At 48.6% G+C, this 27670-nt stretch overlaps 1 protein-coding gene and 1 pseudogene across 1 annotated transcript; both read left to right on the top strand.

Annotated features, from left to right (window-relative positions):
• The first annotated feature begins 1367 nt into the window (after positions 1 to 1367).
• Positions 1368 to 11712, top strand: Alox15b (arachidonate 15-lipoxygenase type B). Its single transcript, XM_042670847.1, has 14 exons — positions 1368 to 1514; positions 1610 to 1829; positions 1937 to 2018; positions 5023 to 5145; positions 5395 to 5498; positions 7273 to 7445; positions 7659 to 7805; positions 7903 to 8106; positions 8951 to 9037; positions 10274 to 10443; positions 10599 to 10720; positions 10808 to 10908; positions 10985 to 11155; positions 11481 to 11712. The coding sequence occupies exons 1-14, from the start codon at positions 1368 to 1370 to the stop codon at positions 11658 to 11660; spliced, it is 2031 nt and encodes a 676-aa protein (XP_042526781.1). The 3' UTR covers positions 11661 to 11712.
• An 8138-nt stretch (positions 11713 to 19850) lies between these two features.
• LOC122100426 lies at positions 19851 to 20695 on the top strand (annotated as a pseudogene).
• The last annotated feature ends 6975 nt before the right edge of the window (positions 20696 to 27670 follow it).

The raw sequence follows: 27670 nt of genomic DNA, 5'->3' as shown, positions 1-27670 counted from the left end.
CCATCATGGACCAAGCGCACAACCCATTTTACTTGATAAGCTAAGTGTCTCAAGTATTTGTTATCGTAAGAGGAAAGTGACCAATCCTTGCTGCTTCGGCCTTCTTGGCAAAACATCCAGACTTCAGAAGACCTCAGGGCACAGCTGGCATCCTCTTCTCTTTCCTACCTGTTCTCTGCTTAATGATCTCTATTAATCTGTGGCTTAGACAGGCTACTGATTCACATGCACAAACTCTCCAAACCTGACTGCTAAATTCAGAGGTGGTTTTTCCACTCGAATGCCTAATAGGCATCTCAAACTTAGCATTTCTAGACAAAACTACCAAAGTCAAAATTCCTGTCTTCTACTCTATTGATACATCTCCTCTTTCTTCCTTTCCTCTCTTCCCCTTCCCTTTCCTTCCTTCCCTCCCTCCCTTATTACATCTCTGCCTTTCCCTCTTCCAACAACCCAAACACTTCCTAAATTCAGGGCTTTAGTATGGACACAAAACTGTCTTCCTTTCTTAGTTCACACATCATGTCCTTTGGGCTGGTTGGGGCCTTCCCTACCTCAACTTTCCAAATCTTCATTATCAGCCCATTTGGTTTCCTTCCCTAAATTCAGCATTATCTGACACTAAACAATCAGTATTTGAATATTTATCTTTTTTCTCATGCTTGATTTTTTAAAATCAGTATTTGAATATTTATCTTTTTTCTCATGCTTGATTTTTTTTTAATCTACATAAGGATAAAGATCTGGTCTTGCCTCTGCTTGTATTCACAGAACCTCTCAGAGTCCTGGAACAGAGTTGGTTGTCAAAATTTGTTATTTTAAAAAAAAAAAAGGAAAGAAAGAAAGAAAGAGGGGGGGGGAAGAAAGGAAAGGGGGAAAAAAAACAGCCAGGTGGCTCAGGCCTGTAATCCTATCTACTCAGGAGGCTAAGACCTAAGGATCACAGTTGGAAACCAAGTCGGATAGGAAAGGCCATGAGACTCTCATCGCCAATAAACCACTCAGAAAAAAAGCCAGGAGTGGTGCTGTGGCTCCAGTGGTAGAGGAGAGTTCAAGCCCCATCACCGACCAAAAACAAAGTTGTCAACTAGAATAAGCTAGTTCGTGTGTGAGTTACAGCAGTGTGGCCCTGCGCAGAAGGCCTGGGTCTTCGGCAGACACTCTCAATTCCAGCCGGGCCTCAGTCTCACCCCCCCCCCCCCAGCCCAGCCCCTCCCTGCTCAGCCCTTCCTCCTCCTCAGCCCAGCCCCTCCCCTGTCCCCCGCAGGCCTGCCCTTCCCGGCCGGAGCAGGCTTGCGCATCCCGGAGGACTCACCACCCAGCCCATCCAACCTGCGTCCAGTAGACAGCCAGGCGCGGTTGGCATCATGGCCAAGTTCAGAGTGCGAGTGTCCACCGGCGAGGCCTGCGGGGCTGGGACGTGGGACAAGGTGTCTGTCAGCCTCGTGGGGACGGAGGGAGAGAGCGCCCTCCTGCCTCTGGATCGCCTCGGCAGGGAGTTCTCTGCGGGCGCCGTGAGTGTGCGGGGCGCGGGGCTGGGAGTGGAGGTGGGGGTGGGGGGTGCCCGAGGGGACGCATGGCCCCGGCTAGAGCGAACTTCCCCTTCCAGGAGGAGGACTTCGAGGTGACCCTCCCGCAGGACGTGGGGCAGGTGCTGCTGCTGCGCGCGCACAAGTCTCTGCCGGCTCAGCCCCTGCTCTGCCCGCCTGCCCCGGACGCCTGGTTCTGCCGCTGGTTCCAGCTCGAGCTGCCCCAGGGCGCTGCGCTCCGCTTCCCCTGTTACCAGTGGCTGGAGGGGGCGGGGCACCTGGTGCTGCGGGAGGGGACAGGTGAGGGCATGGGGGGGGGGCAGGCCGGCACAGTGCCAAGAGAAAGCCGTGGTGGTGGTGGTGGGGGGTCTCCTACCCTCTCCCCATCTCCTCTCCTCCTCCCACAGCCAAGGTCTCCTGGGCAGACCGCCACCCCACACTCCAGCAGCAGCGCCAAAAGGAGCTGGAGGTCCGGAGGGCCATGTACAGGTGAGGAGGGCTACTGTCAAGGGCTGGGAGGGAACCCACAGACATCAAGAGCATGGTGGCTCACTTCTGTAATCCCAGCTCTTGAGCAGTTCAAAGCCAGACAGGGCAGGAAAGTCCATGAGCATCTTATCTTCAGTTAACCACCAGAAATCTAGAAGTGGAGTTGTGGTTCAAGTGGTAGAGCACCAACCTTGAGCAACAAAAACTAAAAGACAGCACCCAGGCCCTGAGTTCAAGCCTCAGTATCCCCTCCTCTCCCCCCAAAAAAGGTACCTGGTAGAAATGTAGATTCTCAGGGCCCTACAACCTTCTGACTCAGACTTTAGGAGAGGTGGTAGTGGAGTAAACCATTTTTTAATCTTCAGCTTTTCAGATGGCCCTGGTGCCTGCTGAAGGTTGAAAAACGCTGCTCTAAATGCCTTTCCTTTACCAGCTTCTTTTTTGCCCTGTTTTTTGTTTTTGTTTTTCACACTTCAACCGGAAATAAAGAAATAAGTCTGCTAAGCCCCAGGAGCAAGGCAACGGTGGGACAATGGCACTCTCTGGACTCTGGCTTTAGGATTGGAAATTGGAATAGAGATCTAGTCTGGTGTTGTCTGTGCTGACAACAGGATAGAAGTTATAATCCAGGGGCTGCTGAAGGGATCTTGAGGGACTACATTCAAGTGCAGACTTTCAAGAGATCCTGCTCTTTTTAAATCTGCTCTTTATTTTTTTTTTCCTCCAAACCTCTGGGAACAAGGCAGCCATAGACTCCTTTGGTTCTTGCTGATAAAAACCATTGCATGAAATACAGCCTCTGCTCCCAAGAGATGGAGCAGATGCGGATCAAGAAGACCCAGAACCAGTCAGTCTAGGTCCTGCCAAAAAGAACCGGAAGATCTTAGGCCAATCATTTAATCTATTTTATCAGTTCTTTCTTTTTATTGTTGTTCTTGTTGTTGGTTCTGGGGTTAGAACTCTGGGCCTGATGCTGAAGGCTAGTAGAGCTTTACTACTCAAAGCTGCAGCTCCACTTCTGGTTTCTAATGATTAATTGGAGATAAGAATCTCACAGACTTTCCTGCCCACTGCTGCCTTTGAACCTCCACCGCCAGATCTCAGCCTCCTGAGTAGCTAAGATTACAGGTGTGAGCCATCAGCACACAGCTACCAGTTACTTTCTTCTGAGGAAAAAAAAAAATCTGTCATTTGGATTATTAGGTAAAACAAATAAGGAAATCTTAAGCATGCAACTAATCAACTGCCAAGACTTATGCAAATGTGTGTTGTTACTTATTGTTTAAATTTCTGTTCACTCTCTAGCCCTCGGGGGTTGAAAATGTGGCTTAGTGGTAAAGTGCTTGCCTAACCTACATGAAGCCCTGGGTTCAATTCCTTAGTACCACATAAGCAGAAAAAGGCTGGAAGTAGTGCTGTGGTTCAAGTGTAGAGTGCTAGCCTTGAGCAAAAGAAGCTCAGGGACAGTGCCCAGGCCCTGAGTTCAAGCACCACAACTGTCCAAAAAAAAAAAAAAAAAAAAGCAAGGCTCTGACCAAGGTACCAGCATTGCCTGGGAACTTGTTAGAAAAATGTAGGTTCTTGGACTCATCCTAGACCTACTAAGTCAGAATGCATTTTAGCAAGTGTCCTATGTATTTGAGAAGTAGGGTTTGATCACCACCTGGTGGCAGTGTCTTTGAATTGAAAATTATCCTTTGAAGTTGAAAATTCAAACCTGGAAAACAAAAGCAATTTTGTTAGGGAGTGCTGGTGACTGGGGCTTGAACTCAAGGCCTCGTGGTCACTGTCCCTTAGTTGATTTTTGTTTTTTTTTTTTGGCTTGAGGCTAGCTCTCTACCACTTGATCCATAGTTCCACTTCAGGCTTTTTAGTGGTCAACTGGACATAAGAATCTCACAGACTTGACTGCTCTGGCTAGCTTTGAACTGTGATCTTCAGATCTCAGCCTTCTGAATAGCTAGGATTAGAGTTGACAGGCATGAGCCAGCAGTACCTTGTACCACAAGCAATTTTTTGAGTGAACCAAAAAATGAATATATGAGAAGAGGACTAGCTGGAAGTTTTCAGCTGGCTGGAACATAATTAGGCCATTTTACCTAAAGATCTTAGGTGGTATGACCTACTTGATCACGGGATTTAGAGATGCCATAGGCCAGGGCAGAGGAAATTGTAGCCTCTAGAGCTGTGTGCCTCTCTATCAGATGCCTGCCAAAGTCATGGAAACCTAAGATACAACCCCACTTTAGGACTGCTTTTCCTCTCCAAGATACATCTGTGTCCGTCAGGAATTGTGTAGTTACCCAACCATAAACCAATTACAACCAGCAGAAGGATAAAAGGGGAACTTGCAAACAGGAAAGACAGGAAATGTAGCCAGATCTCAGAGATCAAGATGACTCCTGGCTGAATAATTCCTCCCAGTCTAGATAGTGAAAAATGGCCACAGCTATCGAACCTATCTCTGTGTTCAAATATTATAATCCAGATATCCAGAGACAGCCCACCTATGTGGCTCAATCCAAACACTCAATTCCCTAAGAATGACTCTGATTGGCCCAGCTCTGGCCAGGTGTTCAACCCTGAACTAATCAACCATAACCAGGGAGAAGCCTCCTGAAGGAACCTACAGCCCCCTGGTAGCCTTGTGGGTGGATGGGGAAAAGCAGAAGCTAGGGAGATGGTTATTGGCAGAAAGGGGCTGGCTCTGCCAGGGACCCCAAGGAGACTCCTCTGTCTAAGGGCTCTCTGGGGCTTCTCTCTCTCTCTCTCTCTCTCTCTCTCTCTCTCTCTCTCTCGCCTACCACTCTACCACTTGAGCCATAGCGCTACTTCTGAGGGGTAGTTTATTAGTGATAAAGAATCTCACAAACTTTCCCCTTATGCGCTGGCATTGAACCACGATCCTCAGATTGCAGCCCCCTGAATAGCTAGGTGTACAGGCATGAGCCAATGGCGTCCAGCCTCTCTGAGCTTCTTACTCATCACCTCTCCTGCCCTCCAGCTGGAAGAACTACATCCAAGGCTGGCCTCAATGCCTCGATCAGATGACTGTCAAAGAGCTGGACCTCAACATCAAATATTCTGTAGTCAAGAATGCCAACTTCTACCTCAAAGCCAAATCTGCGTGAGGAAGCCCACCCTGCCCTGCCCCTGGCCTCAGATGCCTCCTTCCTCTGCTTTCTGCCTTCCCCCTCCTCAATTCCTTTGCCATCAGCCCTATCCAAGTCACTGTCGATTCCTGCCAGGGGGTGGCTACTTTAGGAATGTATTAGCTCTGGAAGCTGGTTTAGGACCCCACCCAGGATAAAACGGTGAGAGGGGAGGGTCTCCCAGGGCCTCTTGCCTTCTCCCCATCTCTCACGTCCATTGGCAGGTTTATAGAGCTGAAATTCAAGGGGTTACTGGACCGCACAGGGCTCTGGAGGAGTCTGAGGGAGATGAGAAGGATGTTCAACTTCCACAGGACTCCAGCAGCAGGTAAGGAGCCTGTGCTAGGGATCTAACCTCTTCCCTGGAGGCAGCAGCTTCCCACAGCTTTTAGGAGTCTCTGAAAACTAGGTACCAGCTCCCAGTGTGATCCTGGGCAGATCCCTGTCCTTTCCTAGACTTTAGATTCCATATAGAGATGAAAGAGGATGTGTACTGAGAGGGAAGTCTACCTCCTGATCCAAAAGCTCTTGAGCTTCTGCCCACCAGACATTGAGTTGGGGCTGTAGAGACTGTCCTTGTGCTCAGAGTGGAACAGGCCAATGGTCATGAGATTCAAAACCAGAAAATTAAGTTGGGCTGGGGCTGTAGCTCAGTGGTAAAGCACTTGCCTAGTATTCAGTATGCACAAGGAAAGAAAGAATGGAAGGAAGAGCCAGACTCTGGTGGCTCATGTCTGTAATCCTAGCTACTCAGGAGGCTGAGATCTGACGATCACAGTTTGAAGCCAGAGTCTATGAAAACTCTTTTCTCCAATTAATCACCAAAAAGCCAGAAGTGTAAGAGTATGTAGTTTAGAGATGTATATGGCTCAAGTGGTAGAGCCCCAGCCTTGAGTGAAAAAGCTAAGGAAGAGTTCATGGCCTTGAGTTCAAGCTCTAGTACCAGCACAAAGAAGGAAAGAATGATTAGATTATCAATGTCCTTTGTGAGATATAATCATTGGCTCTAGGTATGTATAAAGAGGGACTCACCCCAACTTGGAAAAGACTCTAGAAAGCTCTCCCAATTGGGTTGACCAGGTATTAACAGCAGTGAAAATAGGGTATAGGGCAGAGAGTTTCAGGATCAGGGGATAATTAAAATGAAGGATCTGAAGACAAAAGGATCATATACCTTTGGGGAAAAGACAGAATGCGGCTGAGGCCAAAACAATTGGTGGAAGGAAGGAGGATCAGAGAGGAAGCAGGAGAGGTGGCAGGGTGGTGCTAGTCTGTGTAGGCCTTAGCAAGATTTGTAGTATTCCTTAGCACAATTTGAGACTACTCACTGGTGGCCAGCTAGGAAATAATATGGCCAGATGTACTCTGTAGGGATCAAGGACAAGAGCGGAAAGCATGAAGTTGGCACAGTCTGTGGTTATGGTCAGAGAGTCTAGAGGCCTTAGAAACATCACTGGCTATAGGGATTGAGTGGACAGGTAGACCAAGAGACACTGAGGTTGAAGAATTCAAGAGACTTGATGGTAGGGGCTGGGAATATGGCTTAGTGGTACAGTGCTTGCCTAGCACCTGTAAAGCCCTGGGTTCAGTTTCTCAGCACCACACAAACAGAAAACGCTGGAAGTGATGCTGTGGCTCAAATGGTAGACTGAGAGCCTTGAGCAAAAGAAGCCCAGGTCCTCAGTTCAAGCCCTAGGCTTGATTGACGCCCCCCCCCCCCAAAAAAAAAAAGACTTGATGGGAAAAGGAAGAGTAGGCTACCAAGAGAGGTCCTGGGATTGCCATGGGCAATGGGGTGGATGGAGTTGCCATTTCCTAAAGGGCCTGAGCTGGAGGAAGAGCCAAAGTTGGCTTTTTGATTTGTTGCCTGATACTGTTAAATCATGAGGGTGAGTTGTCAGGTCAACATTGAGACAGTGGAACTGGGGACTAAGATTTACTGTTTGGTAAAGGGACAGGCAAGGAAACCAAGGGGCCAGAAGAGATTACCCTGGAAGAGGTATAGAGCATCCAGAATGGATCTAGAAGGGAATTCCACCCTGAAGGTCAGGAGACCTGCTAGAGTCAGGGTGACTTTTCCCTGTTCCTCTGCCCTCCTACAGAATACATTTATGAGCACTGGCAGGAAGATGCCTTCTTTGCTTCCCAGTTCCTGAATGGCCTCAACCCTGTCCTGATCCGCCGCTGTCATTCACTCCCAGAGAACTTCCCAGTCACTGATGCCATGGTGGCCCCAGTTCTGGGCCCGGAGACCAACCTGCAGGCTGAGCTGGAGGTGGGGTAGAGACTCTGGACTCTGAAAACCCCATCTCATCCTCTTCCGGCCCAGCCCCTGCTACAGAGGGAGGGGACCTGCTGTGTGCTACATGCCCAGCCCTTCCAATATGTACATACCTCTCAGGCCTGAGCCCTTCTCCCTACTACCTGCCACCCCTCCCCTCATCCTTTAGAAAGCCAGTGGGAGCTCTAGATCTTATCTTCTCTACAGAGGGGTTCCTTGTTCTTGGTGGATCATGCCATCCTCTCTGACATCCATACCAATGTCATCAATGGAAAGCCTCAGTTCTCTGCAGCCCCAATGACCCTGTTATACCAACGCCCAGGACACGGGCCCCTGCTGCCCCTTGCCATCCAGGTCTGTAACTGAACAGGGGACAGGTGTGGGCAACATCATACCAAATGGTTGGTAGATACTCATGACTGCCTCCCTCTTCACTGACCTCCCCTACCAGCTCAGCCAGACTCCCGGACCCAACAGCCCCATCTTCCTGCCCAGTGATGACAAGTGGGATTGGCTTCTGGCCAAGACCTGGGTACGCTATGCAGAGTTTTCCGTGCACGAGGCCCTCACCCACCTGCTGCATGCTCATCTGCTGCCAGAGGTCTTTGCCATGGCCACACTACGGCAGCTGCCCCACTGCCATCCCCTCTTCAAGGTCAGTGCTTCTGCAAGGTGGTCCACACTCCACTCCACGTGTGCAGATCTCAGAGCCCTGTGTTGCCCCTCACACTACCTCTTCAGAGTGGCCTTTCCCCAGATATCCGTGTCCATCCAGGCTGCCATGCAGACTCCCAACCTGCTGTGTCTCCCTGTGTCAATTCTGAGAACAGGCCCCGAGCCAGGGCAATGTGGACACCATGTTCCAGAAGAGCTTTCTCCCTCAGAAAGAAAAGAAGCCCAAATCCTAAGACAGGAGAGGCCTAGGGCTGGCAAAAACCAAAGGGAAATGTGTCTTTGAGGGACCCAACCAATTTCCTGTATATTGTCCCTAGGTGGGAGACACAGGTGCTCTGGGGGTGGACGTCTGGGCTCTGCTGAGCTTTTGGATAACATGTTCTTGAGACACCCCCTGTGAGAAGGGCGAGGTCTCTTCTCCTGGGGCTTCTGGATGCATGTATACTGATCCAAGCACCTGCTAATCACAGGTGGGCTCTAAAGAATGGTTCCGCATTGCCAGGCCCACAGGCCTTGGTTTTTCATGGTGCAATGCCTGACCCAGAGATAAGAACTGATGGGATGTGGAGTCAGAAGCTCACGGTGCCCACCCAAATCAATACCCCCATTTGACAAAATGATCTGGTGTCCACAGAAAGGAAAGAGCCTGTCAAAGGGCACAGAACACCATGCTGGGAGCTCAGCCCTGTCCCTGGACCTAGAACACAGACTCTTGTTTGAGCTGATCCCTCAGACCCTTTGTGCCTCATTTCAAGGGACCTGTAGAGTAGGTGCCACTGGAGGGCAGGTGTGACTGCCCCAGCTCTTCCCTCTTCTCCTTACAGCTGCTGATCCCCCACATTCGGTATACCCTGCATATCAACACACTGGCCAGAGAGTTGCTCATCGCCCCTGGGCAGGTGGTTGACAGAGTAAGAGCTGCTTTAGGGAGGGTGTTGGGGCTTGGGGCATGGCTCAAATGTAGACTTCCTAGAAAACTTGAGGTCCTGGGCTGGGAAGGTGGCCCAGTGGTATAGAGCTTGCCTTGCATGCATGAGGCCCTCGGTTCGATTCCTCAGCACCACATAAGCAGAAAAAGCCGGAAGTGGAGTGCTAGCCTTGAGCTGAAGAGCTGAGGGACAGCGCCCAGGCCCAGAGGTCAGCCCCCACAACTGGCAAAAAAAAAAAAAAAAGAAAACTTGAGGTCCTGAGTTCAAACCCCAGTATTACCACCACCCCCAGAAACAGGAGAAAAATCATTCATAGAATGGTGAAAAAATCTTTGCAAATCATATACTGATAAAGCCTACTAGTCTACTATCCTGACTATGTAACTTACAGCTCAAATATAACATGTATACATGTTATATTAGGTTATATTTATATAGCCTAATTAAAGGCTTGGGTGTTTGAGTGCTTACCTAGCAAATAGACCCTGAGTTCAAATCCCAGTACAAAAAAGAAAAGAAAAGTCCAGGCACCAGTGTCTCATGCTTGTAATCCTAGCTACTCAGGAAGCTGAGATCTGAGGATTGCAGGTTAAAGCCAGCCCAGGCAAGAAAGGCCTTGAGACTCTTATTTCCAATTAACTACCAGAGAACCAAAAGTAGTGCTGTGGCTTAAAATGATAGAATACTAGCCTTGAATTGAAGGGCTCAGGGACAGGACCCAGGCCCAGAATTCAAGCCCCAGGACTGACAAAAGGAAGAAAGAAAGAAATAAAGGAAGGAAGGAAGGAAGGAAGGAAGGAAGGAAGGAAGGAAGGAAGGAAGGAAGGAAGGAAGGAAGGAAGGAAGGAAGGAAGGAAGGAAAGAAAGAAGGAAGGAAAGTGAAAGAGGGGGCTGGGAATGTGGCTTAGTAGTAGAGTGCTTGCCTAGCACGCATGAAGCCCTGGGTTCGATTCCTCAGTACCACATACACAGAAAAATCCAGAAGTGGCATTGTGACTCAAGTGTAGAGTGCTAACCTTGAGCAAAAGAAGCTCAGGGACAGTGCTCAAGCCTCAAGACTGGCAAAAATGATAGAGAGAGAGAGGAGGAGGAGGAAGTTCTTCAATTGGAAGCCTCTGGGGGTTCTGGGGTGGCAATGGCCCCATCTCTCCCACACCAGTACTAACTACCTCATGCTTCTGAAGCAAAGTCCTGATTCTCAGGAGTCCTGCTTCTCAGTCCACAGGCCTTGGCATTGAAGGATTTTCTGAGCTAATAAAGAGAAACATGACACAGCTGAGCTACACTGACCTGTGTCTTCCTGAAGATATTCAGGCCCGAGGAGTTGAAGACATTCCAGGCTACTACTACCGAGATGATGGGATGCAGATCTGGCGGGCAGTGGAGCGGTGAGGGGATTGCCCCCAGGAAGCCAGGGGCTCAGGGGAGGCAGGAAGACTGGGAAGTGGGGGACAGGAAGTCTGCATGTGAATGACCCTGCGCTGAGGTGCTTCTCAGAGAGGGTCAGGGCTGGAAACAGAATAAACTTGTGTGTGCCTTGCAGCTTTGTTTCTGAAATCATCGGCATCTACTACCCAAGTGATGTGTCTGTTCAAGATGACCAAGAACTTCAGGCTTGGGTGAGAGAGATCTTCTCCAAGGGTTTCCTAGACCGGGAGAGCTCAGGTATGGGGACTTTGATTATTGGGCCCCAAACTCCCTGACCTGTACAGCAAAATCCTCAGGCTCCCAGTAAACACACTTCTCCTACAGGTATGCCTTCTTCACTGGACACTCGAGAAGCTTTGGTAAAGTATCTGACCATGGTGATCTTCACCTGCTCAGCCAGACACGCAGCTGTCAGTGCAGGCCAGGTGAGGGAAGACCTGAGCTAGGAGTGGGGAGGGAGGGGCCTAACTCCAAGCCTCATTCTGCTTTCTTGGCCTTCAGTTTGATTCCTGTGTTTGGATGCCCAACCTGCCATCTACCATGCAGCTGCCACCACCCACTTCCAAAGGCAAAGCGAGGCCTGAGGGCTTTATAGCCACCCTCCCATCTGTCAATGTCACCTGTGATGTCATCATCACCCTCTGGATGCTGAGCAAGGAGCCAGGAGACAGAGTGAGTATGAAGCTGGGAGTCAGGACAGACCAGGCCAGGTGGAGCTTGAAGCCCTGAGTTCAAGCCCCAGAATCAGCATGCACATACACACACACACACACACACACACACACACAGAGACACACACACACACACACACACACACACAGCCCAAAGTATTCAGCAGCTTATCTTCACTTGAAGTGATCCATTTAAGGGAGGGGGACTAAAAGGAGGCCACAGCGTTCCTCAGGTAGGGCATCAGGACGAGAGCCATCTATGATGGCTTGCAGCTATGCTGGGCACTTCAGCAGTTCCCTCACTCAATGCTACGGTTGATCCCCAGAGACCCCTGGGTACCTACCCGGATGAACACTTCATAGAGGAAGCCCCGAAGCAAAGCATTGCCACTTTCCAGAACCGCCTGGCACAGATCTCCAGAGCCATCAGAGAGCGGAACCAGACTTTGCCGCTGCCCTACACATATCTGGACCCTCCACTCATTGAGAACAGTGTCTCCATCTAAATCCCTGAAGAACCAAGAGTCCATGGCTCATGCCTCTAATCCCAGCTATCCAGGAGGCTAAGATTTGAGGATAGCAGTTCCAAGCCAGCTGGGGCAGAAAAAATTCCTGAGACACTTATGTCCAATTAAGCCAGCAAATAGCTGGATATAGATGTGAGACTCAAGTGGTAGATTACTAGTCCTCAGAAAAAAAAAAAAAAAGCTAAGCAAAAGTACAAGACCCTGAGGTCAAGCCCCAGTACTGGCACTAAACAAACAAACAAACAAATCCCTAAAGAACATTGTCCTTTTGGTCACATCAGTCTAGGCTCACTGTCACCAAAAGAAATGGATTCTTCAGAAAAACAGGTCCCCAGTGCTTCTCCTGGAACAGCCAGGCCCCAGCCTTGTATAATTTACCTCTTTTCTCCTTCCCTTCCTCTCTTTCTTTCTCTTTCCCTCCCTTCTTCCTTCTCTGTCTCTGTCTGTCTCTCTCTTTCTCTCTCTCACTCTCTCTCTCTCTCTCTCTCTCACACACACACACACACACACACACACACACACACACACACACTAGAGAAACAAAATCCAAACCAAGAAACCAAAACACACAGAAAACAGAATCTCATGAGACAAGACTACAGAACCTTTTGAAGATGTCAAGCTTTGAAGTGCCTCGCAAGCCCCTTGTTTTGTCTTCCATCATCATGAATGATAAAGGGAAGACCATAAACCTGGCCCACTGACCACAGCTGGTGAGATCTCACAGTCACCTGACTGGAAGGCAGAAGTTGAACAGGCTGCTAAGCCACATGGAAAGTGACCCAGCGTAAATGCCACCCAAAATTTTGAGCGCCACCTAGTGCCCCAGTGTTAGAATGAACACAACAAGGCCCACAGAAACCAGTCAGTATTGGGCTGGGAAGGTGGCTCAGTGGTAGAGCGCTTGCCTTGCAAGCCTGAGGCCCTGGGTTCTATTCCTCAGCACCACATAAGCAAAAAAAGAAAAAAGCCGGAAGTGGCACTGTGGCTCAAGTGGTAGAGCGCTAGCCTTGAGCTGAAGAGCTGAGGGACAGCCCCCAGGCCCAGAGTTCAAGCCCCACGACTGGACCCCAAAAAAAAAAACCAGTCAGTGTAGGCAGGGCTCACCTGTTTTCTCCCAGCATCCCTCAAAGTAGATAATAAAGCAAGTTCTACTTCCAGAGAATTAGAACATATTAGCCTATCATTATCCATACCTTGTTTCTTAGATTCCATCTTCAACAACAGATTTGTAACATTTTATACAAAGAATCCTTTTGAATTACCTAATGATGTTGATCTCTGTCCCATCAGTATCAAGGCTTTGGGTCTTTAGTCCCACTAGTTAATAAAATAATAAATAAGGGGGCTGGGAAGGTGGCTCAGTGGTAGAGCGCTTGCCTTGCATGCAGGAGGCCCTGGGTTCGATTCCTCAGTACCACATAAGCAAAAAGAAAAAAGCCGGAAGTGGCACTATGGCTCAAGTGGTAGAGAGCTAGCCTTGAGCTGAAGAGCTGAGGGACAGAGTTCAGGCCCACAACCGGACCCAAAAATAATAATAATAATAACAATAATAAATAAGGGGCTGGCAATGTGGCTTAGTGGTAGAGTGCTTGTCTAGCTTGCATGAAACCCTAGGTTTGATTCCTCAGTACCACATAAACAGAAAAAGCCAGATGTGACACTATGACTAAGTGGTAGAATGCTAGTCTTGAGCAAAAGAAGCTCAGGGACAGTGCCGAGGCCCTGAACTATCAAAAAATATAAAACAATGAATAAGCCATGTGCCAGTGGCTCACATCTATAATCCTTGCTACTCAGAAGACTTGAGATTTGAAGAGAATGGTTCAAAGCCAGCCCAGGTAGGAAAGTCCATGAGACTCTTATCTCCAATTTACCAGCTACAAGCTAGAAGTGGAACTGTGGCTCAAGTGGTAGAGCACTAGTCTTGACAAGGCCCAGGCCCTAAGTTCCATCCCTAGTACCAAGAAAAAAAGAGAGAGAATAAGATATATATACTATGTCTACACAAACACAACCATTGAACTCAGTGGAACTATACCTCAGAAAGAGCAGTGTTGCTTTGAAAGTGGCACTTGAATTACTCATTTCTCACTGAACTCAGTGTACCAAAACTGACTTAGAGCTAGGTATCTGTTAAACATTTTTAATTGTGATCAATAAACAATTCCTGCTCACTTTCACCAATAAAGGAGATAAAACTGAGTGGCTTTGAGTATTATAGAGTAAAACACTGAAGTCTCAGAAAAGACCAGCTATCCAAAGGGATCCAGTTGACTGAGGCTCAGAATGAATGCACATTCTCTTAGGCACTCTGATAGGAATAATAGATGTTCCTAACATTTCCTTTCCTTGACCTATTTGCCTCATTATTAAAACTCTACCAGAGAGAAGTTGTTTGATAGAGCTAGACTTCCAGGAACCACTGTTTGCTGCAGAAAGGTTGTGCTCACTATTTCATGTACTTTCAGTTTTGCTGTGTTTTGTTTTGGGTCCATATTGGGGAGCTCAAGAGGGGCTTAAATTCATTCATGACTGGTACTCTACCACTTAGGCCTTGTTTCCAGTCCCACCATGTACTTTCTACCATTTCCTAGATGGTCTTTGGTTAGGATGGGGCCAGGTGACTTATTCTGGACAATGAACCATGGCAGGAAGTGGACCATGAACAATGGACCACAGCAGGAAGTAAGTACAGATGAGACAGTTCATCCAGCCTTCTACTCCCCTGCTGAACTACCTTGCAAGCATATTCCAGGGACATGAGCCCCATCCTTATCTCTAGCACTGGACTATAAGTCCACGAGGACAAGGTTCATAGCTGCCCACCACCATACTTTCCACCTTGAAGCGTCTCAGTATATGTTGAATGGAGGAATCAACACACAAATAATTCCTTACCCATTTGTCTTGGGCTCTCCCAATGCTTTGTTCACTACCCCAGGAGAATGGGGAAAAGGTCCTCCCCAGGCTGGCCCCCTCCTCCACCCTGACCTGGAAAACTGCAAGGCCTGAAACAGAGACAAAAGCAAAGTCTGGCAGTCTGACAGACCGACTAATAAAACTCCTTTGATACCTTTAATCATGCCTGTGTGGATTTTCTCACTCGAGGGTTAATACATTTGGAGGCCCCAGCGAGATTATTTATCTGGACTACCTCAGGCCTTGCCGTGCCTTCCCCCTCCCCCCCGCAACTCCCATCCCCAAACCTCCTATTGTAGGTGAATCTCAGCCCTCAGGGAAGAGACCCTCCCTCAAGTGTCTGTTTCCTAAGGACTAACTTGGGCAGGAATCATTTGGAAATCCTCCACAACTGAGTCTGGGTAGGCCTGCATCTTGGGAGACTCAGTGGAAGGCTGGACGCAGCGCTACTTCCCGAGTCTGAGGCTGCAATAAGGCATATCCCACGCCTCCTGGGGCTTCCTTGGGAAGCCATCTGGGACCTCCTTGAGAGGTCATCTGGGGGACTCAGTGGAAGGCTAGACTCAGCATTACTTCCAGAGTCTGAGGCTGGGACAAGATGTAGCCATGCCTTCTGGGGCTTCCTTGAGAAGCCATCTGGGATTTCTTTGAGAAGTTATTTGGGACCTCCTTGAGAGCATCTGGGACTGCTTTGAAAAGTCATCTGGAGCTCCCTTGAGAAGCCATTTGGGGCTTCCTCAAGAAGTCATATGGGACATGTGAGTTAAGTATCTGTGGCTACTTGACTGTGTTGGTTTGTTACTGTTTCTATCTGTGTCCTGTATACTCCTCCACTTACTCCTTTTTTCCAGAATGGGATAAGGAGCCTCTGTGTCTTCACCCTTGGAATGTGTGATTAATAACTTTTTTTTCTTTTAAACAAAAGGCATCTCGGCTTGGATATTCCTGTAATCGTTATCATCTTAAGACCCTCTATGAATTAGAGTGGACTTCTTTTGATGTTGGTTGGCCATCTGAAGGAACTTTTGACCTCCGCACAGCATACAGGGTTCAGCAAGTCGTTTTCAGAAATCCTAATCAGGTTCCCTATAATTCTGGTGTGGATTGACATGATAACTAACAAGCCTCCTTGGCTTGGGGAGTACGTAAAACCCTTCCCCTTATTCTGTCATCAGCACCTCCGACGTTTAGTCCCTCAATACCATAAATGGAGCCTTGTACCAGCCTTAGGGCTTGTCTGTGGATCAGCCCCCTTTACAACCCCTGAGACAGATGCCAACTCCTGGGGTAGACTATAGGCAGGCCCTCTTTCTAGTGTATGTTCCCTTTATAACTAGGGGCCTGTAAAACTGGAAACAACAAAATCTGTCCTTTTCTGGAAAAACCCCAGGGGCTCATCTCATTATTGGAGACAGTATTCTTCACACACCAGCCCACCTGGGACTATTGCCAACAACTTCTACAGGTGCTTTTCGCCTCAGAAGAAAGGGAGCGCATTGGCACAGTGCCTTGAAGTCAGTCCTTGGACCAGATCATTCCCTCACTGATGACCCAGTCCATCTGGAGTGAGTCTTTCCCCTGAGTCTCCCAAGCTGAGGCTACAAGAACAATCGGGGGAAGGAGGCGCTTACCAATTACCGCCAGACTCTGTTAGCAGGGATACAGGCAGCAGCTAGGAAGCCATCTAATTTATCTAAGGTGAGTGAGACTGTACAGCTCCCCAGTGAGTCCCCCATTGCTTTTCTGGAACAGCTGTTGGAGACCTATAGGACCTATATACCTATAGATCCTGAGGCCCCAGAGAATCAAAGAACCCTAAATATAGCCTTTGTGAACCAGTAGGCCCCAGATATTAGAAAAAAAAGCTTCAAAGGTTAGAAGGTTTTGAGGGAAAGGTGTTACCTGAGCTGGTAGTGGTTGCCCAGGTCTTTTATAACAGAGATACCCTGGAGAAAAACGTTTTTTAAAAGGTGGTTCGAGCTTTAGTAGCAGCATCAGGCTGCTACTAAAGAAACCTTTGGCAACAGCACAACTCATTTGTAAAGGCAGTAGGGAACCTCTAGGACTAAATCAGTGTGCTTATTGCAAGCAAAATGGACACCGGAAAAAGGAATGTTAAAGGAGGGAAAAGATGGAGGCTCAGATTTTAAACCTGGAAGAGGATACAGAATAATGGGGCCAGGGCTCAGTCCTCAGCCTCCCAGAGTCCATGGTAACATTGCAAATAGGGGGCAAAAAGATAAACTCCTCGTTGGATACTGGAGCTGCTTATTGGGTATTGAAAAAATCAGAAGGACCAATGGCTAAACAAAGATTAAATGTTCAGGGGGCCACTGGAAATATTGAATCCCATCCATGGTTCCTGGCTAGAATTACCAATCTGGGAAAAGGAACGATGACTCACTCCTTTCTTGTCATTCCAGACTCTTTATCCACTCCTAGGATGGGACTTTATTTTTAAAAATTAAAAGCCAAAATTTCCTTTCCCCTAGTCAGTCTGGGTAACTTGTCTCCTTGGAGAAGAATACATGTTGCTTCCCCCAGAAGAAAACAAAGAATCACTCTCAAGCCTTGAGGTGGGCGAAAGAAAAAACAGTTAATATCTACACAGACAGCTGCTATGCTTTCACTACAGCCCATGTTTGGGACTCTATACAAGGAAAGAGGACTCTTAACTTCTGGAGGAAACAAATAAAAATGTTGAAGAGATACTGACTCTCCTGGATGCCATTTGGCTTCCCAAAAAGGTGGCCATTATTCATTGTAAGGGTCATCAAAAAGAAGAGACCCCTGAGGTTCAGGGAAACACCTGAACTAACTGATCGGGCAGCTTGTGAGGCTACCCTAAAACCAGGGCGGCCTGTAGAGCTGCTAATCATTACACCATTGCCAGAGCTGCCAGAAAGGCCTAATTATTCAAATGATTTAGAATTGGGAAAGACCTTCCCTACTCAGACACTTCCCTCCAGATGGAGAAAGCTGCAGGATGGATGGATATTCGTTCCTTAGGCCCTGGGGTGGACCTTGGTTACACTGACACATCAGAACACTCATTTACGGGAAACTCTACTGAGTCTTCATTCCCTATTTAAAAGACCTCATCTCTGATGTGGGGTACAGATGTGTAAGTTGCCAACAGGTAAATGCTGGAAAGACGGAACATGTGGAGAGGGCACTATGCGAGGAACCTCACCTGGTAAGGAAGTGGACTTCACGGAGGTAAAGCCTGGAAAGTATGGGCATCGCTATTTTAGTACTAGTGGACATGTTTTTAGGCTGGACTGAGGCATTCTTGACAAAAACCAAAACTGCTAGATAACAGTAAAAAAAATTACTCGGGCTGGGAAGGTGGCTCAGTGGTAGAGTGCTTGCCTCGCATGCTTAAGGCCCTGGGTTTGATTCCTCAGTACCACATAAGCAAAAAGAAAAAAGCCGGAAGTGGCGCTGTGACTCAAGTGGTAGAGCGCTAGCCTTGAGCTGAAGAGCTGAGGGACAGCACCCGGGCCCAGAGTTCAGGCCCACGACTGGACCCAATAAAATAAAATAAAATAAAAAATTACTCCATGAAATAATTCTTCCATTTGGCTTACCCTTAGCAGTGGGGCCCAACAATGTCCCGGCCTTCACCACCCAAATTACTCAATTATTGGTTAAGGCCCTAGAAATAAATAGGAAATTACATTGCATTTATAGAACTCAGAGTTCAGGACAGGTGGCAAGAATGAATAGGACCTTAAAGGAAACTTTAACTAAATTAATTATAGAAACTGGCCATGACTGGGTAAGCCTTGTCCCCTTTGCTCTCCTTTGAGCAAGATGGGCTATTCAGAGGCACTCAGAGGATCCCCTAAAAATAAGACTTACCAAGTGTTAATTGATATGCTTTTATAGTTTCTTATTCTTAATGTATTACTATGGGAAGAGCTTTTTTGCTCACACCTTTGTACAGGTGGCCTGTTTATTTTTGTTTGTTTTTGTTTTGTTTTGGGGATTTTTTTGTCAGTCATGGGGCTTCAACTCTGGGCTTGGGCGCTGTCCCTCAGCTCTCCAGCTCAAGGCTAGTGCTCTACCACTTGAGCCACAGTGCCACTCCGGTTTTCTGGTGGTTTATTGGAGATAAGAGTCTCATGGCCTTTCGTGCCCGAGCTGGCTTTGAACCGTGATCCTCAGATCTCAGCCTCCTGAATAGGATTACAGGCACAAGCGTGAGCCACCACACCCAGCCGGCCTCTTTTTATTTGCTGGATTTGCCGCACTCTAAGCCTGTTTGATGGGGGAGGGGGAGTTTAGAATTTGGCCCAAAAGAAGGATGTAAAAATCAATTATTTGGTTGAACAGAAAAAAACAGTGGGGAATGTGAAAAACAGTGGGGCAGAGGGTCCTGACCCACGCTGACACCGCTGCCGAGCCTCCTTCCCCTCCCCCACCTCCAGCTGGCGGGGAAGGGCATCAAAGGAAGTCATTCAGTGGGAGGTTGCCTGGGGGGGGGGGGGCAGGCCACCAGATATGGAGGGTGGGGGTTCCAGGGGAGGAGAGGAGAAAAAGCACAGGGGAGGCCAGGCGCAGGTGGCTCACACCTATAATCCTAACTACTCGGGAGGCTGAGATCTGAGGATCACGGTTCAAAGCCAGCCAGGGCAGGAAAGTCCATGAGACTCTTATCTCCAATAAACCACTAGAAAACTGGAAGTGGAGCTATGGCTCAAGCGGTAGAACGCTCACCTTGAGCTGAAGAGCTGAGGGACAGCGCCCAGGCCCAGAGTTCAAGCCCCACGACCGACCAAAAAAGCACAGAAAGAGGGGCGCGTGAGGTGAGACATTTGGTGCAGAGGACAGCTGTAAGAAGTGCATGAGCCCCATGAGGCCCACAGGAAGGCCCAGGGAAGGCCGAGCAGTGGAGGGGCCTGCAGAGAGGCCAGCAGAGAGCTGAGAAGATGGCAGAGGTGGAGAGGCTGGAGAAGTGCTGGAAAGACCTGCAGAAAAGATGAGACCTGTGGGAAGCAGGGAAAAAGAAGTCGCCACTTGGAGGTTGCAGCTGCTCCTAGTTCGGAGATAGCTCTGGCCAGTGCAGTTGCAGTCTGACTAATGAAGCTGCTTTGTTACCTTTAATCATGCCTCCGTGGATTTTCTCACTCGTGGCTTATTACAAAAGGAGATGACATCATCAAAGGATTGAGGTGGTCTCACCTCCATCGGCTGCACTATAACTCACACTCTAGCTCTTCTCCTTCTCCGGGAAAACACCAAATGGCAGATGATGCCAGTGCAGCCCAGAGATCCCAGGGACCTGGGCTTGGGAGGCCATGGGGGCTTCCTTGGAGGCTTCGGTAGCAGCCTCTGGGGTTGAAGTCGCCACCACGGGGCCGAAGACAAGGAATGGATCCCCATCACCAAACTGGGCCGCCTGGTTTAGGTCTCTGGAGAAGATCTAGCTTTCCTCCCTGTCCATCAAGGAATCTGAGATTATTGACTTCTTCCTGGGGGCGTCACTCAAGGATGAGGTGTTGAAGATTATGCCGTGCAAAAGCAGACTCGAGCTGGCCAGCGCACCCGGTTCAAGGCATTTGTAGCCATTGGCAACTACAACAGCCACGTTGGTCTGGGGGTTAAGTGCTCCAAGGAGGTGGCCACTGCCGTCCGAGGGGCCATCATCTTGGCCAACCTCTCCGCCGTCCCTGTGCGGCGAGGTTACTGGGGGAACAGGATTGGCAAGCCTCACACTGTCCCGTGCAAGGTGACAGGCCGCTGCGGTTCTGTGCTGGTGGCCTCATCCCTGCCCCCAGAGACACTGGGATCCTGTCAGCGCCTGTCCCCAAGAAGCTGCTGCTGATGGCTGGCATCGATGACTGCTACACCTCAGCCAGGGCTGTACTGCTACCTTGGGGAATGTCACCAAAGCCATCTTTGATGCCATCTCTAAGACCTACAGTTACCTGACCCCTGACCTCTGAAAAGAGACCATATTCACCAACTCTCCTTATCAGGAATTCACTGCCCATCTTGTGAAAACCCACACCAGAGTCTCCGTGCAGAGGACCCAGGCTCCAGCTGTGGCTACAACATAGAATTTTATATAAAAATAAGAAAGTGAATCAAGCCTAAAAAAAACCCACACTCTACTAAGCCCTGACACTGGGGGGAGGATTTAAAAAGGGGACCAGATGAGGCACCTCTGGGTGAAGGTACTTCTCAAGGGTACAGAGTTCAAGCAAGGCACACAAGTCTCCCTCAAATAATCTGCTCTGTTTCCATGTCCTGCACAATAGAAACTGCAGCCCAACCAGACCCATCCTTGCCTGGTCACTGGTCACAGGGGACATGATGGCGGTGATGTGTGAGGCTACCAGCTCCTTCTTGAGTGCGGGAACCTGAGGCTCTCGGTGGCCTGGGTGGAACTGAAGCAGAATAAATGGGGGAAATGAAGCATGGGAAACAGGCGCCAGGAATTCAACCTTGTATTAATGAATGGCTTGATTAAGAGCATAGGAGTTCTCATGTTTTCTACCCCCTCATAAGCTGCAAGATATTGGAAAAAGAGGAAAGGGATGGGAAAGAGAATCAATCTGTCTCTCTCTGTCTCTCTGTCTCTCTGTCTTTCTCTGTCTCTCTGTCTCTGTCTCTCTCTCTCTCTCTTTCTCTCTCTCTGACATTGTATGATTGTCCTCATAATTTGTGTGCTCTGAGAACTGAGTGGGGATATCTTAAAGAGACAACTGGCTATAATCCTAGCTACTCAGGAGGCTGAGATCTGAGCATCTCAGTTCAAAGCCAGCTCAAGAAGGAAAGTCCATGAGACTTATCTCCAATTAACTACCCCCCCCCCAAAAAAAAAGCCAGAAGTAAAGCTATAGGTCCAGTGGAAAAGCACAGCCTTAAGCAAAAAAAAAAAAAAAAAAAAAAAAGCTCAAGGACTGCCAGGCATTAATGGCTCACACCTGTAATCTTAACTACTCAGGAGGCTGAGATCTGAGAATCATAGTTCAAGCCAGCCCAGGCAGGAAAGGCTGTGAGACTCTTAGCTCCAATTAGCTATCAGAAAATCGGAAATGGCACTATGGCTCAAAATGGTAAGGCACTAGCCTTGAGCAAAAGAGCTCAGGGACAGCACCCAGACCCTGAGTTCAAGCTCCATGACCAACCAAAAAAAACACAAAAACTTAAGAACAGGTCATGAGTTCAAGTCCCAGGACCAGAACAATAAAATAAATAAATAAAGGAAACATCTGGGCAAGGCAACCAAGTGGGAAAATAACTCCTCTTGGCCCAAAGTGTTTAAAAATATTTGTCTTTTAAAATTGTTATCTGTGAGACTAGTATCTCCATTTAACCACTTGAAAAATGCCAGAAGTGGAGAAATAGCTCAAGTGGTAGAGTGCCAGCCATGAGCAAAAAAAGCTTGGGACAGTGTCCAAACCCTGAGTTTAAGCCTTTGTTATCAGCATAAAAAATAAAATAATAATCTTCTTGCTTTGCCACTTGACTCGTGTGTGTGTGTGTGTGTGTGTGTGTGTGTGTGAGAGAGAGAGAGAGAGAGAGAGAGGGAGAGAGAGAGGGAGGGAGGGAGGGAGGGAAGGAGGGAGGGAGGGAGAGAGAGGGAGAGGGAGAGGGAGGGAGGGAGAGAGAGACAGAGACAGAGAAAGGGAGGGAGGGAGGGAAAGAGGGGGGGATTCCTGAATTACATTCTTTTTTTTAGAGATATCAAGAATTTGGGATCTTTACCTTCAAGATCACCCACTTTAACAATACCAGGCTACCTGGATGCTGAAAACCTTAGCTCCATCCCAACCTGCACTTCTTCTACACCAAAGACCACCAGAAATTCCGCTTTACCTACCAGTGAGCCTGTCCAGCTCCCACACAGCATCTCCCTCAATGCACCTGGGTTCTTTCCCTCCTAGCAGGTGTCTTTCCACAGGGCCACTTTATGCTGAAGCATAAAGACAGCTGGACAGCCAGTGGCTCCAGAGAAACCTAGTCAAGATCCAAGCTTTGCCTTCCTCCAAGTCTCCATTGTCAGGTCTGCAGTGTGAGGGAGGGTAAGGCTGTGGCAGGACAGAAGAATCCTCACTGGTGGCTAACTGGAGATAAGAGGCTCATGGACTTTCCTGCCAGGGATGACTTTGAACCATAATCTGCAGATCTCAGCCTTTTGAATAGCGAGGGTTATGGGTATGAGCCACCAGAGCCCAGGCTTATATTTTCAAGTTCTGCTGTTTACCTACAAGTATTTTCGTGCCCAGGGCTGGGAAGGTGGCTCAGTGGTAGAGCGCTTGCCTTGCATGCATGAGGCCCTGGGTTCGATTCCTCAGCACCACATGAGCAAAAAGAAAAAAACTGGAAGTGGCGCTGTGGCTCTAGTGGTAGAGCGCTAGCCTTGAGCTGAAGAGCTGAGGGACAGCGCCCAGGCCCAGAGTTCAGGCCCCACGACCGGACCCAAAAAAAAAAAAAAAAAAAAAAGTATTTTCGTGCCCACCCCAGAACACGTTAGTCTTCCTCACAAAATGAGTGGGGCCAAGGGAGTTCAGGGAACCTTCAAGCAGAGCTCAAGCTCTGGAATGTTCGCGTGTATAAGGCCTGTGAAATCATTTGGTACATGATAGGACAAACAAGTATACTTCTTGTCTGCTGCCTGTTACCATCTTCCTGGTCCATGAATTTTTGTTTGGCCCATGACTGATGTTCTAAATACCTGAAAGGTCCTTGATAGAAAAAGATTGCCCACCCCTGCAAGCTTGTTTTCTGAGAAAACAATAAGTACTCACTGAGAGGGAGGGTGGAGGAGAACCTAACTCACCCAGCCCTGGCTTCCCTTTATCCCTCCCTACTCCTGTCAAGCATCTTCATTCTCAACCTAGTCAGTTATTTCTTACACCCCCCCACCAGTAGCTGCAACACAGCACAGGAAAAGACTGAGCCATTCCCAGATGGCTTATGAGAATTAAGGGACAAAGCTGGAGGGCAGGGTGGGGGAAATGCCCTCTCCTGGCATTGTGCCCAGTTCTGCATCAGCAGGGCCTCATAGCTCAGAAACCATGGCAACAAGCTGGTTGTCATGGTTACTGAGGATGCTCTATTCTGTCAGCTGAGTGCTCCCCAGAGCTTCCTCTCTCCATTGTAGGCTATGAAATGAAATGCACTCCCAAGTCCAAAGAAGTACCTTTGCACCCCCTACAGGCCAACCTTCATCCGTCAACTAAATATCTCACTGCTTGCTGTTGGTTCTTGGGCCTGGCCACAATAGTGGCATCAAGAGAATCTCTCTTGCTGGAACCAGGGAGGTGGCACTGAGCTGGAACTCAGTGGCTGGGCTATTAGCTCAAAGAATGAGATTCATTGAAGTGGCATATTTTTTGGATTCTAATTCCTCCCTCTGCCTCCACACTTCCCATAACTGCACAGGTTGCCCCTCTCTGAGCCCTCCTCCTCCCTCCTCCTTCCTCCTGCTCTTCCATAGAGAGGCTGTCTGTCTCTGTGGGCCCACCCCATCCTCTCAGCCTCCACCTCAATGTCATTAACAGGAAGCCCCATTGGTGTGGCTATACCCTAGACCCAGCCTCAGGCCTGGGCTGCCTCCTTGCTGTCCAGGTCAGCAAGTTAAGTTCCTAGGGGTGTGGGGAGAGGTGAGTTGGTAAGGAACGTGTGGATCACATCCTCAAGACAATCCTAGGTTTGAGCCCTCATACTAGCTGTCACTTCTCTGATCCTATCCACACCCTCCCTGGATGTTTTTCCCCTGCTTTTTCTCTTTTGTCTTCTTTGATTTCCATCACAGGCTGTGATAGTGCCTGAGAACAAATTATTCCTTGACTTGGGTGTCACCATCAACTCTACTGAAGCATCCATCTGTCATGGCACCATTATGCCTGCAACCGTTAAAGCAGAACCTCTGAGAGGGGCCTCGATGACAACCCTTCCTGCCTTCCTGTCTCTGCCCCACACCACAAAGCATCGCTATCACTCCAGGCCACAGTGGAGGAGATGATGGCCTTGGGTCACTTCAGGTCTCAGAGAGATTATTATCCTAAACTTTGTTTTGCCAAGGAGTTAATTGCATAGTTGGTCTGGAACTGGTTCTATGGCTGTGGTATCAGGGTACACTTCCCTATTTTCTGTCTGCTTCCTCCCTGTCCTCACTCCCCACTCACTTGGACAATGGGCCCCATCTTCCTAACCAGTGACTCAACTGAGAACTGACTTCTGGCAAGGATCTAGATCGATCAATGAGAGTTGTGACACATAAGATGGTCACTCCTGCTTTGAACCCACCTCGTCAAGGAGACTGTTGTTTTGACTGTGTTGTGGCAGCTGCCCATTTGCCACCAGATCATGGAAGAGAGGGTACTAGGGCTTGAACTCAGCACCTAGTCACTATTCCTTCACTTTTTTGCTCAAGGCTGGCACTCTACCACTTGAGCCACAACTCCAGTTCCAGCTTTTGGATGGTTAATTTAAGACAAGAGTCTCATGGACTTTCCTGCCTGGGCTGGCTTCAAGCAGTGATCCTCAGCTCTCAGCCTTCTGAGTAGCTAGGATTACAGGTGGGAGCCACCAGTGCCCAGCTTGCACAACCACATCTTCAAGATGGAAAAGAGCTTTGGTCTCAGTGTCCAGACATATAGGAATCCTGGGCCACCTCTTCTTACCACTGGCTCTCCCTAACTGCTCCTTTCTCATTTCTGCTGCAACTTCTGCATTAATACCCACAACCATAGTGGGGCCTTTGTTCCAGGCAAGCTCCTCTACCAGGTCAGGGTCTGGGAGGCCTAGAGTCCTTGTTCAGTGCAGAGTCCCAGCCCTTGGCAGCTGTGAGTATTCTGCTCATACAGTCAATGTCAAAGCAAGTTGCTGTTCACTATGGCTCCCTCCGCCTTCCCCACCAACCAGCTGACCATGAGCTCCAGGGCCTTTCTACTATTACTCAGCCAATATGCTCTAGATCTGGGCTGTCATAAAGAAGTGACACTTCCCCTGAGAGCTCTGACTGTCTTTCCATCAGCTACATCTCTACTGATTTGTTTAATGTCTCCTGACCTCCTGCCCAAATACCTGCTGTCTTTCAGTGCTTTCCTGCCTCCTCCTCTTCCTCCTAGCTCTGTGACCTTGTGCAAGTCTCATAAACTGCCTGTGCCTATTTCTTCATCTGATCATATGAGTTAAAAAAGCATCTACCTTATAGGTTACTAAGGATTAAATGCAAAACCTCAAGAACAAACCTCAGGGAACAGGAAGTGCTGAGTGAGCCAAGCCTCTCTGAGCATGACCTATTCATGTTGCTGTTTGCTCCATACACAATCATTGTTTCTCTAGTTGTCTTTGTTTATTTGTTTGTTTATTCTTTTCAAATATTCACCCAGGAGAATGCCTTAGGACACATATCCTTCCGGCCTCCACTCCAGTGGTTAGTTCCTCTTGACATCTGGCCTCCTGTAGATCCCCACCTCCTTGCTCTTCAGCTGTACAATGACCTCCCTGTGGCACTGGGGCCTATGACTTTGCTGCTGCTGCTGAGCCTCACTTGGATCCCTGTTGTTTGCTTTGTGCGTTCATGGCAGCACCTTAGCCTCCTGGAATTTTCCCTCCCTTTCTATTAGTCCTCCTCAGAAGACATCAAAGTGTGCTAAGGTGAGGCATCTGAAGGAGTATCTTACCTGTGCCAGCATCCTTCTTAGCTGAGGCTCTGAACAGCCTTCTTGAGCCTTGCTCTGGCTAGGGATCGGGAAGACCCTTTGGGAACACAATCAGATAGTTCCAAATACTGGTGAGTTGTCTAATCTTTCTCCATGGCTTGATCTGGCTCAGAAGGCAGGATACTCCACTGGGAGCTGGTGGTTTATGCCTGTTATCCTAGCTACTCAGTGGTCTAAGATTTATGGATCCCAATTCAAAGCCAGCCTGGGTAGAAAAGTCCATGAGACTCTGAGACTCTTTGGTTTTTGTTTTGTTTTGTTTTGTTTTTTATCCTGGGGCTTGAACTCAGGGCCTAGGTGCTATCCCTGAGCTTCTTTGTGCTCAAGGCTAGTGCTTTTCCACTTGAGCCACAGTGACACAGTTTATTGAAGAGTCTCATGGACTTTGCTGCCAGGGCTGTCTTCAAACTGTGATCCTCAGATCTCAGCCTCCTGAGTATCTGGGATGACAGGTGTGAGCCACCAGTGCCTGGCTCCATGAGATGCTTATCTTCAATTAACCGACAAAAAGCCAGAAGCGGAGGTATGGCTCAAGTGGTAGAGTGGCAGCCTTGAGTGACAAAGCTGAGTGAAAGCTCAAGGCTCTGATTCAAGCCCCAGTACCCCTCCTCCAAAAATGACAGGAACTCCAATGTTTGCAGGATCAGCAAATATATTTTTTTAATGCTAGAAAAGAGGGACCCTGTATTGCAGAGCCCTCCAGTAAGAAGTATTATGGCCAGCAGAGAACACTTGTCTAGTGAGAACAATGGGAAGCCAGTCTTTACGCTATCAGATTGATCCTCAAGTTTTTCAAGAGAACCTAACCAGCATTGAATTTAAATGCTGGCAAAACAAAACACTTAGCAGCCAATCAAAACACATCTGCAGGCCACCTGTGGCCCTCAGCCCGGGCTTGCAAAGCCTCCAGATCTGAAACTCAGGCCTACAGCTCACACTCCATGTGGTTGGCTGGTTTCCTTCCTTGGCTTTAATTTCCCCCTTTTTGAGCCAGTGGTCTCAGTGGCCCACCCATACCTCTGGCAGTCATGTTGACTCCCAACTGGTAATCATCATGTATTCTTGGCTCCCAGCGTTGTGACCAAGATTGTTGACATCTACTATCCAGACAAGGCAGTGAGCAGGGACTCAGCCCCAGCCCGAGATTGGAAAGACATTCCAGTAAGGTTTTTTCCTAAGCCACATGAACCCAGGTGAGGTATCCATTCCTGGCTATTGTCCCTGTCCCCCTAACCTACCTTCCCCAGGGCAGCTGTCCATTGGACCTCAGTCCTGTTCACTCCCTCTCATCCTGGGGTCACCCTCCAAAGCTGTGCTGGCCTCCTCCTATACCTTACAAGATTATCTTCACCTGCTCAGCCCAACATGACATCAACAGCA

Source organism: Dipodomys spectabilis, unplaced genomic scaffold (genome assembly GCF_019054845.1).
Source record: "Dipodomys spectabilis isolate Male_0828 unplaced genomic scaffold, ASM1905484v1 ptg000576l, whole genome shotgun sequence".
Classification (NCBI taxonomy): domain Eukaryota; kingdom Metazoa; phylum Chordata; class Mammalia; order Rodentia; family Heteromyidae; genus Dipodomys; species Dipodomys spectabilis.
This window is presented reverse-complemented; position numbering and strand designations above follow the sequence as displayed.

Coding starts and splice junctions, on each gene's coding strand:
- Alox15b (XM_042670847.1), top strand. CDS start 1,368: ATGGCCAAGTTCAGAGTGCGAGTGTCCACCGGCGAGGCCTGCGGGGCT. Junction 5,146..5,394: donor TACCTCAAAGCCAAATCTGC/GTGAGGAAGCCC, acceptor GTCCATTGGCAG/GTTTATAGAGCTGAAATTCA. Junction 10,909..10,984: donor CAGCTGTCAGTGCAGGCCAG/GTGAGGGAAGAC, acceptor CTTGGCCTTCAG/TTTGATTCCTGTGTTTGGAT.